Source organism: Drosophila navojoa, chromosome X, assembly GCF_054131105.1.
Source record: "Drosophila navojoa isolate 15081-1374.11 chromosome X, UAZ_NAV_1.0, whole genome shotgun sequence".
Classification (NCBI taxonomy): domain Eukaryota; kingdom Metazoa; phylum Arthropoda; class Insecta; order Diptera; family Drosophilidae; genus Drosophila; species Drosophila navojoa.
Window position 1 is genome coordinate 8962101 of NC_142895.1, and position 12644 is coordinate 8974744.

The window sequence follows — 12644 nt, forward strand, 5'->3', positions numbered from 1 at the left end:
AGGTGGCAGAACTTTTAAGTCCCGCATTTGAAAGGAGGCACTTGTCATGGCAATCGGAAGAAGGCAATATTGATTAGCTGTCAGCTAATCGCTGACACTAGCTGCCTCTCGCTCGCACCGGCTGACGAACGAACAGATACACCAAGTATATGGGTGCATATCAAAAGACTTAGGCAACAAACTTGCCGTACACTAAGAAGAAGAACAGCGACAAGAATGTGCAGCTGCTTAACATATCACTTGCATAACACTGGTCTAATATGTAAGACGTTCATATAGCAGCTTTAACATTTGGCCAACATATTTACATAACAGTTGCTGCGCTGTTGACAGAGCTTCAGTTGCAGTTAAGCAGCTGCTACTTGCATGTAAAGGGTATCAAACTGAAATTGCGGCAAAAAATGTTAACAGCGTATTTACATATGTCATATTCATATAGAGTAATTCATAACAGCGAATCAAACAGGAGAGACGTAGGGGAATACAGTGAAAATTTAACAGTTGCTTAGCATACTTGCATATTTCCGAGTCATTTATGACATAACATAACATAACATAACATAACATAATATAACATAACATAATATAACATAACATAACAGCCTCAACGACAACAGTTAGCTAACATATTTCTATAACAGTTGGCGCATGTGCCAATACTCTGTTATATATGTGTTAAAATTACTTCAACTGCAAGAAGTTTTGCCCCTATTGTTGGTTATATCTTATTTTGCTGTTAACTCTATGTTGCTGTTAAGTTAACAGTTCAGTTCAGCTCATCATATCTTCCGTAGCCAAAGCTTGAACTATTAGTTTGTAAGCATTTAATCAAATTCAATTTAGTCAACAATAATTCTGTCTCACCACCCTCTCGCCCTCTCTCTCTCCCACTCTTTCGCTTGACTGTCAAGCGTTGCGTGCTTTTCATGCTCTATTAAATAACTGGACAAGTGGGTGGTTTTTGTTTTAGCTAATTTTTGTTTTCAAGATGTCAACGCGTGCTTTTTTTTCTCTGGTTTCAGGGTTAAGTTTACGGATTATATAAAAGATGTGCAATTATTTAATGTACTGAACCATCTAAAAGCTAACTAAATTGTTAGCTATTTCTCAACTCAAATGTAAAGCAGATTTCAGCTCTGTAGCGAAACATTGAATTGCTCAAAACGCATTTGGAATAGATGACAATTGCAGATATAGAGCAAGAAAATGATATACCATATTCCTAACTGAGATATATACATGGATATAGCCATAATCATATCCATACCATATTAACTGAGAGCAAAAATGAAAAAAAATTGTTTCATTTTATTGAAAGCTACAGAAAAACTATCCATAATTGTCGTACAGCCCATTATAACTGGAAAGCTATAACATAAGTATGAACTTTGAGTATGTAAAATCTTGAAATATTTAATAAACAGCACAGTCTTCGTGCACTTTTAGGGCAATCAATTGTTAGACAGATGTACATGAACTCTGTTCAATAGATGCTTTTAACCCTTTTTTGGTTGAGTCGACCCTTGGTGAAGCTGCTCATGTTATTTGCCTACAATGCTTGTCTATTCACATGTGTGTGTGTGTGTAGTTTATATATGGGTAGAGCCGCTGGGCGACGTGTTTCGCATTTGCAATGGCAGACACAGAACAACAACAACAACAACAACAACAGCAACAACAACAATGAGAAGATTTGTGTGCTATGCTTGGGCTAGGCTTTTAGGTTGATAGATGGGACGCATAGAGGTGTGTCGTCATTCGTCGTGCATGCCGGGAATTCAACATGTAAGTTAGCCATAGAATGCGTTTGGAATTCGCTTTAACATAACAGCAACAGCAACAACAACTACAACAATAACAATAACAGTAACAATTGTAGTCAACAACAACAACATCGAACAAAATCTCATCTCAGAAAAAAAAAAACGTCTCAATGCTGGCTTTTTCCGTGGTCTCTCTCACACACACACACACGCAACAGTTGGCGAGCTGTTGCGTAGCTGTTGCGCGTGGGCCGTGCGTAAATTACATAACAAAAATAATCAAATAAAAAGTCTATAAGAAACGGTGAAAGAAGAAGCAAAACAACACCCGCATAGCTATAGAATAGCAGCAAAAGCCAGGCGACTCAAGTCGGAACTGTGCTACGGCAATAATGTTATACATTTCAATTCTGTTATACTAATCGAATACTTGGCTGTTTTACTGGTATAAACTCTGAAACTGATATACTGCTATGTAGTTATACTGCCATGCAGTTCTATTTGCATACTGTTATACTAGCAGATTCGTATGCTGCTGTTGAACTGTTCTATCATGCTGATATATACGTACATATGTAACTAAATATTTACACATTTCTAGTTGGTAATTGTTATGCTGTTATAATATTGTATTATGTTATATTGCAATTCTTTAGAATTGCATTCCAAGTGCAGCAGTAACATTAACAGTATATGCTAACATGGCTCATTGCTAATTCATTTGCATTGCAATGTAAAAAGCTCTGTTAAAAGAAGGTGCTTAACATTAACAGCTGCATGAAGCAAACCCAAGCCAACGAGTAAAATAAACAACAAAAGACGCAGAATACAAAAAAAATACAAATAAAATAAAATAAAAAAGTATTACAAATTCTGGGCAACAACTGCGACGCTTTGTTATGCACATTAACATACGCACACACGCAAATGCTATCGCTTGCGTGTGTGAGTGCGTGTGTGTGTGCGTGTGATGTTTCGTTAAGACGCATTTTGCGCTAGACCAAAGTGAAGCGAAAAGCGAAAAAATGAAACAAAACAAAAACAAAAAACAGATAACAGAATATCTTAAAAGTTCAAGCACACGCAGTCAACAAGTAAATAGAATAAATAGAAATAAATAAAAATAAAAAAAAAAAGAATAAGAAATCAATTAATCTACAGGATAAAACGTGCATTGAACTTGTTGTATATGTATGTAGATATAAAATAGAGCAAATGAAGAGAAGCTAAAGAAATACGAAGATTTTACCTGCAGCTCTGTTATATGTATTTCCGTCCTTCAATAATTACGTTGTTGCACTCAAAAAAAAATATAACAAAAAATATTTCATTATTTACACTTAAAATACATTTTTTTAAATAATTCTTTCATTAATTACACTTACAAAAATATTTTATTTATTACACTTTAAATTGAATTGAATTATTTCATTTCCTCAAACACTTTTCTTTTTTTTTTTTTGCATTTGTAATTATAAAACATTTTGAAGCATTTTGCCTTGACCTTAACACAATAAAAACTAATTACGACAATTACAACAACAACAACTGAAACTGGAAAGCTGGAAAACTGGTAAGGCATAGCCAAGCCATTTAACAGCTCGTTATACAGTTGATCATGTTAAATTGCAGGCGTGTTAACTTAACAGAATATACACGAGTGTGTGTGTGTGCGTGCCTGTGTTTGTTTTTGCTTGTGGGCAGCTGCTGGGCGTGGCTTGTGCTGTTATTATGGCAAAGACAACATTTTAAGTGAATTTAAATGAAAATTAAATATATACATATGCATGCATAACCATAACGAAATTTGCGTTTAAATGTGCCAAAGCAATTGAAGTAATCAATTATGTTAAGCAATTTGAACGTCGAAATGTTAAACGGCTGTGCACACGCTCAAGGCTACACTAGCTGTTAACTCTGCATCACGCTGTTAAGCGTCAGGCGACAGTTAGAATTTGAGTTAAGCAACAACAGTGCTGATCGCTATTTAGCTTCGTTTTGCCTTTTTAGCCATTTTTGATACTTTTAAGCTATCAACTTCTATTTCATTCCTCAAGAATATTAGCCGCCATTTAGATAAGCTTGGCCTTATTATCTTATCTCTTTTTAAAATATTTTAAAAGCTATCAGTTTATTTTATTTAATGAGATTCGTCATCTTTTAACTTGTTATGCAGAATTTAGCTTTTTTACTCTAGAACTGGCAGTTTCAGCTAAAGAGCTGACAGCGCTATGCAGAAAAGATAACGCAGCTGTGTGCGTGTTGGTCATTTGAAATTTTAAACACAACACACACGCACACATTCACACATTTGACAGTGCCATGTGTGTGTAATTATGGGTACCGTGCGCTTTGCATGCCAGTAAATGTGTGCGTATGTATGTATGTATGTACATATTTATGTATTTATGAAGGGCTTTACAGCAACAACACCTACGCATACAAAACTTGTTCATTGACAAATGCCGCTGCAGTACACACAAACACATATTAAAAGCAATTGCAAAAAGCCTTGATCTTGATCGCATGAACGTAACAGGCAAACTCACACACATACACACTCAAGAAACAAACATATAATCGACGGCCGCCAACAGCAAAGGCAGCGACGTTGACGCCAACTTGATTGCCATTGCAATAGGAATAGTTGTTGTTGTTGTAATTGTTGTTTCTATTATTAATTGCACTTGATTTGATTTGATTTACAGCCAAGACAAGTTTTTATTTTGTTGCTGTTTGCCAACCTTGTCTTTGCCTGGTTTGACGGCGCTTCGACGCCGAAGGCGACTGCAGCGGCGCCTCGCACTTGCACTTGCTCTTCACATTTAATTCACACGAAAAAAAAGAAGAAAATAAAACACATTAATGATCAAATATGACGTAAATATGTATGATATACATGTACATATATACAATGTACGTAAATACATACATATATAAATACATATGTATGTACAATATATTCAATTTCTATATTTTCAACTCTAATGCTTATACGCATTGCTTAGCTGCGTACTTGCCTTTCCGTACTGATATTTTCTGAAAAGAAAGAGGAGGCGCAAAGACGAAAATGATCCCACGCACACATACATATGTGCACACATGCGTAGATTTATACACTAATATGCGCATGCAAATGGCTGACAATGCGCACATGCGACCAAAGACGTTGCCAGGATTTTATTTACATAAGTTCAATAGGGGGAGGAGAGAAACTTGCTCATATTAGTCGTATGTATGAGTACGTAGTTTTTACTGACGTAAATAATAGTATATGTATGTACCTATGTATATACATACACATGTATGTATTCAAAAAAAAATTGTGAGTTTTATTTAAATGCCATAATATATGTACTACATATAATAATTGTATACAATATAATAAATAAATTTAAATGCTATAACGAATAGCCTATTTTATAAGGTACTAAATTGTAAAGATTTATTCAAATAAAAATTCTTGATTGTGCACATTCGTTGGCCCCTTCTCTGGCGACGGCTTTGTGTCTAGTTTTTAAAACGTTCTTAAGTCGCGATTTTCGCACTGGCAACTGTTTTACAGTTATGATTTGTTCTTGGCGAAATAGAAATTAAGCAATATACAAAATATACATACATACATACATACATGAGCACCACACAGAGGCACACACACACGCGCACTCGCAGAAAATTTGGACGAATTGATACAGTGAAGACAAATAGAAGCGACAACAGAAATTTCTAGTAACAGTTCGCTTAAGGAATATGCAATGATTATTGTTATAAATTAATAAATACAAAATTATTCAAATGACACTCTACTTATTGAAGATAATTGGTGCACCCTTTATTTTCTATTTGAGCTGAGTATTGAAAAATAAGCATTTGTCTTAACATTTTTTTATGAAACTTTCATTTGCGTGTGCTCACTGTATTTAGGAGATCGCCGCGACAAAACACTTTTTTGTTGCGTCTTGTTGCGTCTTCTTGCCTGCAATGTACTTGTGTGCGTGTGTCAAAAAGTGTGTGCAGGAATAAGAAGGCTATGATGCGCTTACAGTTAGCAGTTGATCGTTGTGGCGAATGCACGGTTAATTCTTCTCGCTCGTGTTCGGGCATCGATTTAGTTTTCGGTTACGGGCTTTAATTTCGTTGTTATTACATTCTATTAAAGTTTCGGATTAATCTTCGTGCTCTTGCGTTTTTCGCTTTCGGGCAAGTGCCGTTAACTTTTGCTTTGCAAGAATGTAAAACTTATGCGCGCATCAGTGCTTACATACAAACATACAGACATACATAAATATATTTACATGTGTAGCCTTATATGCGCATGTGCTTGTGCATATTTTTTGTTGTTGCGCTTTTCACTAATATCTATCTTTTGTTCTCTCTCTATTTGCAGAAAGTAACGGTTGTTTAACGCCAGCAGAACTGTTGCAGCGTCTTAGCTGCAACAGCAACAGCAACTGCTCCACAGCTGAAACCTCAAACACCAACAACACCACCACCACCACCACCACTACAACCACAACCAATACAACAACCAACAACAACAACAGCAAACTTAACATTAGCATTAACCTTAGCAGAACAGCAACACCACCCGCAACAGCCACAAAAGACTGCGACGAGAATTCGTTAACAGCAAAAGTAGGAGAAGTAGGAGAAGCAGGAATAGAGACAGAAGCCGAAGGAGAATTAGTAGTAGAGCTAGAAGGTGAGCCCGAAACAGAAACAGAAGCAACAAAAGCTACAACAACACCAACAGCAAGCAGCATACCAAAAGAAAACGAACAGAGCCCAAAGCAGAACAGTGCGTCGCACGCTAGCAGCAACAGCAGCAGCGACGCTGACGAAGACGAAGCTGACGGCGACGCAAACGTTGACGTTGACGTCGACGTTGGCCTTGAGGCGCCCAAGCCGCGTTATTACGGCGCTGGCGTTGTTCTAACGCAAGCCCAGCGCAAAGAATATCCACACGAACGTCTCAGCAAAGAGAAAGTGCTAAACGCTAATTCTGTCGCTGACGCTAACGTTGACGTTGACAGCGGCAACAATAGCAACAGCAACAGCAACGGTAACAGCAGCAGCGGCGATTCTGATGACAGTGACTCTGATGACGGTTGCAAGTTGATTGTGGACGAGAAGCCATTGCTACCAATTGAACAGCCGTTGTCGCTGCGCATGCGCAGCAGCCCGCCCACAGCAGAGCAGCGACCGAGTCCGCCGCCACCGCGCATACCCGCCGTTCGCTGCAGCGTCATACAGCGAGCGCCGCAGAGCAGCGAAAGCAACAGCAGCAGTAGCGAACTGTTATACAAACAACAGCAGAGGGAACTGCAACAGCAGCAGCAGCAACAACTGTTATACCAGCGCACGCTCGACCTCGAGCAGTTGGGACCCGAGCAGCAGGAGCCGATCGATTATCACGTGCCGCGGCAGCGCAGCGCCAGCTACGACAGCGACGACGAGTTGAACGCGCGTCGCTTGCAGCGTGCACGACGCGTACGCGAAGCCCGGCGTCGCAGCAGCTATTTGGCAGCGCGTGTGCTGCAACTGAATCCGCGCTTGGTGCGCAGTCTGCCGGGCATTTTGGCAGCGGCCGCTGGACACGGACGCAGCAGCAACAGTAGCCAGGGATTCCAAGCGAGCAACGGCTTTAGCCAGGGCGGCGGCGGCAGCGGAGGCGGCGGTAGCAGCAGCGGCGGCGGCAGCGGTGCTGGCAGTGGTGCCGGCAGCGGCGGCAGCGGTAGCTTTGGCAGCGGCGCCGGCGGCGGTGGCATGGGCGGCGGCCGTGACGGACGCGGCAACTACGGACCCAACTCACCGCCCAGCGGCGCATTGCCGCCATTTTACGAGAGCCTGAAGAGCGGCCAGAGCAGCGGCAGCGGCAGTGGCAGTGGCAGCGGCATCGGCGTCGCTGTTGACGCGCACAGCAATTCGCAATTTCTTATACAGAACGCAGCTGCGGCAGCTTATCTAATGTCGAATCAACAGTATAACTGTAATGGAGCTGGCGGAGGAGGAGGTGGAGGAGCCGATGGCAGCGGTGGCGGTACCGGTGGTGGAGGAACTGGTGGAGGTGGAGCTGGTGGAGCCGGCGCTGTTGGTCTTGATGGTAATAACATTTTGAACTTTGCCAACAATCTGGGCCACAGCAATTATAATGATATCAATTCTAATTCCAATTCCAATTCCAAATTCCATCATTTGCATTCCGCTGGATCGATTGGCAACGGACATCCCTTCTATGGCGGTAATCCTTCAGCTTATGGCATCATATTGAAAGATGAGCCCGACATTGAGTACGACGAGGCGAAGATCGACATTGGAACCTTTGCCCAGAATATCATACAGGCGACCATGAACAGCGGCGTTGGCAGCGCGGCGGCAGCGGCTGCTGCTGCGGCCGCCGCTGCGGCTGCGTCGGGCAATAGTTTTGCGGCGAGCGCATATGAGGATGCGATTATGAACGATTTGGCTGGCAGCGGCGCTGGCGGCGGCGTCGGCGTCGGCAGCGGCGGCGGCCAGTGCACAAATGGCGGCGGCGGCAGCGGCGGCGTTGATCCGTTGCAATTTACCGCTACGCTGATGCTCAGCTCGCAGACGGATCATTTGCTGGAGCAGCTGTCGGATGCTGTGGATCTCAGTTCGTTTTTGCAGCGCGGCTGCGTCGACGTCGACGACGACGATGAGCACTCGACGAACAACAACAGCCCCGCCCACCATCAGCGGGCGGACTTTGAGCTGGTGTCGACGCCATCGTTGACGCCCGACTCGGATGCGGTCTCGGTGACGCCGCATGCTGCTGCCCAACTGGATGCGCTGCACGAGAATCTGTTGACGCAGCTCACCAACAATATGACGCGCAACGGCAACGGCAACAACAACAGCAACAACAATGGAGGCGGCGGCGGCAACAATGTTTATAATGGGCCGCAACATGTTGCCCAGCAGCATTTGCAGCAACATGTTGTCAACGGGCAGCAACAGCAGCAGCAGCAACATTTGCAGCAGCCGCCGCCCTCGTATCAGCATGCCACGCGCAACTTGTTGCAGATGCAGCAGCAACACACTGGCAACAACAACAGCAACGGCAACAGCTACCATCAGCAGCAGCTGGCCCAGCAGCAACAGCAATTGCTGCAGCAGCAGCAACAACAACATCACCCACACCATCAGCAGCAGCAGCAGCAGCAACATTTCCATCAGCAACACAATATGTATGCCCAGCAGCAGCATCATCATGCCCAACAGCAACAGCAGCAGCAACAACAGCAGCATCATTTCCATCAGCAGCAACAGCATCATGCTCATCACGCACACCAGCAACATCAGCAGCACTCACACCAACAGCAGCAGCAGCAGCAACATTCCCATCAGCAACAGCAGCAGCAGCATCAACTGCAGCAGCAACATCATCATCACAACGACAACAGCAACCTATCGCTGCCATCGCCAACAACAGCTGCGGCGGCCGCAGCAGCAGCAGCTGCTGCTGTTGCCGCACTCCGTCCCATGTCCAGCAGCAGCAGCAGCAGCTCCAATCTGCTCGATGCCAACACGGCGGCGGTTGCTGCGGCCGCATTGCTCGACACCAAGCCGCTGATACAAAGCGTAAGTTCCAACAATATTATAAAGCTCAACAGCAACAACAACAGCAGCAGCAACAGCAACAACAACAACACTACTGAGTCACCAGCTGAGCCGGTGACCTATATGCTGCTTAACAGCAGCAACTATTTTAGCTACAACAACAGCAACAACAACAACAACAACACCACTGCCAACAGCAACAACATTACCAACATCAGCAGCAGCACCACCACAACCACCACAACCACCACAAGCACAAGCAACAAAAGCACTTACAATTTAAGCATCAAAACGAACAACAACTACAATGTCAATGTCAATGTCAATGGCAACAGCAGCAGCAGCAGCAGCAGCAGCGGCGGCAGCAGCGGCAGCGGCAACAAGAGTGCAAAGCTGGGCGGCCGCTCAAAGGCCGCTAGCTATGGCTCCACTGTGGTCACGATCTACTCGACAGTGAGGCCATCGCCCGAGATGCCCGCCCAGCGGCAGGTCCATCGCGCCACATTGCGTTCGCTTGCCACCGAAGCGGCGGCCACAGCAGCGGGTCTGTTGCCGCCGTCGTCGACCATTTCGGTGATCAATGAGAGCAAGATGCTGCAGCGGCTGGTAAGGCCCGGAGAAGCAAGGCCCAAAATGATGGGGGCCTCAATGTGGTCCTTGCCAAAAGTCCTTGTCTTTCTGTCTCTGTCTCTGTGGCTGTAACTGTCTCCCTCTTCCCCTCTCTCTCTCCCTATCTCTTTTTGAATGCATGCCTATTTTTGCTTTTCCATTGCCTTCTCGTTGTCCTTTGTATCTGTTCTCCACCGTGTTGTCCTTTGGAGATTCCTGAAATGATATATGTTTCTATTGCTCCGAATCAGTTTGGGCTTTCTAAGAGATCTATTGATTGTATCTATTGAAGTGTATCTATAGATCATCATATAGTTTCTCGAAATGCCAACGAAACGGAAATCTTTATTTCAGGTTTATTATATTATTATATTCTATATATATATTTGTATTTCCCACACATCGATCGTTCCCTGTCCCCATTGTGTATTGTTTAATGTTTTGTTGTTGCCCTGTGCTGTCTATGAATGTCTTAGTTGCTAATCGAACCCATTGGAGAACTCACCTTAAATATGTCTATTTTTTTACCGTTCCTTCAGTTGGGTCTGCCGCCTGATCTACAGCTGGAGTTCGTGAACGGAGGCCATGGCATCAAGAATCCGCTGGCCGTGGAGAATACGCATGGGGGACATCATCATCATCGCATACGCAACAATATGGATTGCATTGAAGATCTCAAGCATGGCCAGCAGCAGCAGCAGCAGCAACAACAGCAGCAGCAGCAACAGCAGTCGCTGCAGCACCAGCAACAATTGCTGCAACAGCACTCGCCACAGCAGCAGCAGCAGCACTCGCCGCAGCAACAGTCGCTGCAACAACACTTGGTGCTCAATCAGCAGCAGCAGCAGCAGCACGGCAACAGCAGCCATCATCGCAACAACAACAACAACAGCAGCAGCAGCGTCAGCAGCAACAGCAGCAATCAAGGCGACTCGCTCTGCCCCAGCAACAACAGCGGCGCCGAGGATGCCAACAACAAGTTCGTCTGCCGTGTCTGCATGAAGACCTTCTCGCTGCAGCGTCTGCTCAATCGCCACATGAAATGCCATTCGGACATCAAGCGCTATCTGTGCACGTTCTGCGGCAAGGGCTTCAACGATACCTTCGATCTGAAGCGCCATACGCGCACCCACACGGGCGTGCGCCCCTACAAGTGCAACCTGTGCGAGAAGAGCTTCACGCAGCGCTGCTCCCTCGAGTCGCACTGCCAGAAGGTGCACAGTGTCCAGCATCAGTATGCCTACAAGGAGCGACGCGCCAAGGTAAGAGCACGATTCGAACTGAGTACAGACGAAACCCAGCGAATCCTCTGTGCTTGGGTATTTCTCATGAAATTGTAGACAGATTGACAGCTTGACGGAACTAAGGCAATTATTATCGGGAACTAGCATATTTGTCGTTTGGAACTAGTTCACAAGATTATGAGAAATTCTATGGCACTACTTGAAATAGTTGAGATATGTAACTGTTTATTAAGAAATGGACTCCAGTGAATAATAGAGTTTTGGAACTAGTTCCGTAAATGAACATAAAATGAACAATGAGAAAACAAATCAAAAACTTAATATGACGAATAGCTGAGGCATGAACTGATAGATAGAAAACTGATTCCAAAATTCCACTATGGTGCGGAACTAGCTCAGAAAATGAACGTATAAAAAAAACGGTGAAACAAAAGTTCATTGAAACCCCAGCTTATATGACTAGAACGAGTTGATCGAAGCGTCAGCAGTTGGGATGTGGAACTAGTTCTGAAAATGGGCATGTAATGAAAGAATAAAGTAGTAAAATAGTAAAGAAATTAACGAGGAACTAGCTAGGAAATAGTTTCATTAAAAAGAAATATCAAAAGGATAACAACAGCTCAGCTCTTAGTCTCGTAACGAGCTGCTAATAATCGAATGACTCAACAATAGTTCAGTTCAGTTCGGGAACTAGTTCAGAATGCGAAATACTCAATAGTCAGTCTAGCCAAGTTTCAGATGGAACTAGCCAAACCTGAATTGAACTATTAATTATGCTATGCCTTAATATATGCAACACTTGATATAATTAACGCCCTTCTCTTCTTCCGCGCCATTGCAGATGTACGTTTGCGAGGAGTGCGGCCACACGACCTGCGAACCGGAGGTCCACTATCTGCATCTGAAGGACAATCATCCGTTCTCGCCGGCCCTGCTCAAGTTCTACGACAAGCGTCACTTCAAGTTCACCAATTCGCAGTTCGCTAACAATTTGCTCGGCCAGCTACCGATGCCGGTGCATAACTAACAAACTAACTAAGCCTAAACAAAACTAAACTATAGTATATATATACACACAAAATGAGCTAGATCTAACTTAACCTAAACTCTAAGCTAAACTAACTGAAAACAGAGAAACGTAATGCAAATTCAACTTTAAGCTGAAGTTTTATGAAAACTGCCCCACGAAAATGGAGAGATTATGTTTTGTACATTTATAATGCAACATGATATCACCCACACACATATATATATGTGTCTATGTATACTCAAGTATATATCTATATATATATCTCTCATTTAGCTGCTAGTTATGTAATGGAAAGAAGAAGAAAAATATTTAATTTTTAGTTTAGCTCAAGATGTTTCGAAAAGAAAAACAAAATTTTCACTTTGCTGTGCAAAAGAACATTTAAAACAATGAAGAAAATTTGTTAAGAAAACAAAA

At 43.3% G+C, this 12644-nt stretch overlaps 1 protein-coding gene across 3 annotated transcripts in view; it reads left to right on the plus strand.

The window, feature by feature from the left end:
- Positions 1 to 12626, plus strand: part of ovo (transcriptional regulator ovo) — a 36315-nt gene extending 23689 nt beyond the window's left edge. Inside the window, exons 1-5 of one of the 3 annotated variants that reach the window (XM_089264096.1) lie at positions 5714 to 5838; positions 6151 to 7866; positions 8017 to 9950; positions 10493 to 11215; positions 12039 to 12626. In XM_089264096.1, coding sequence (XP_089120222.1) covers positions 5832 to 5838; positions 6151 to 7866; positions 8017 to 9950; positions 10493 to 11215; positions 12039 to 12224 — 4566 coding nt within the window. In that variant the 5' untranslated portion in view covers positions 5714 to 5831 and the 3' untranslated portion in view covers positions 12225 to 12626. Of the gene's footprint in view, positions 1 to 5713; positions 5839 to 6150; positions 7867 to 8016; positions 9951 to 10492; positions 11216 to 12038 lie in introns of those variants that run through there. The other 2 variants (XM_089264095.1, XM_089264097.1) reach the window with 2 other exon arrangements.
- The last annotated feature ends 18 nt before the right edge of the window (positions 12627 to 12644 follow it).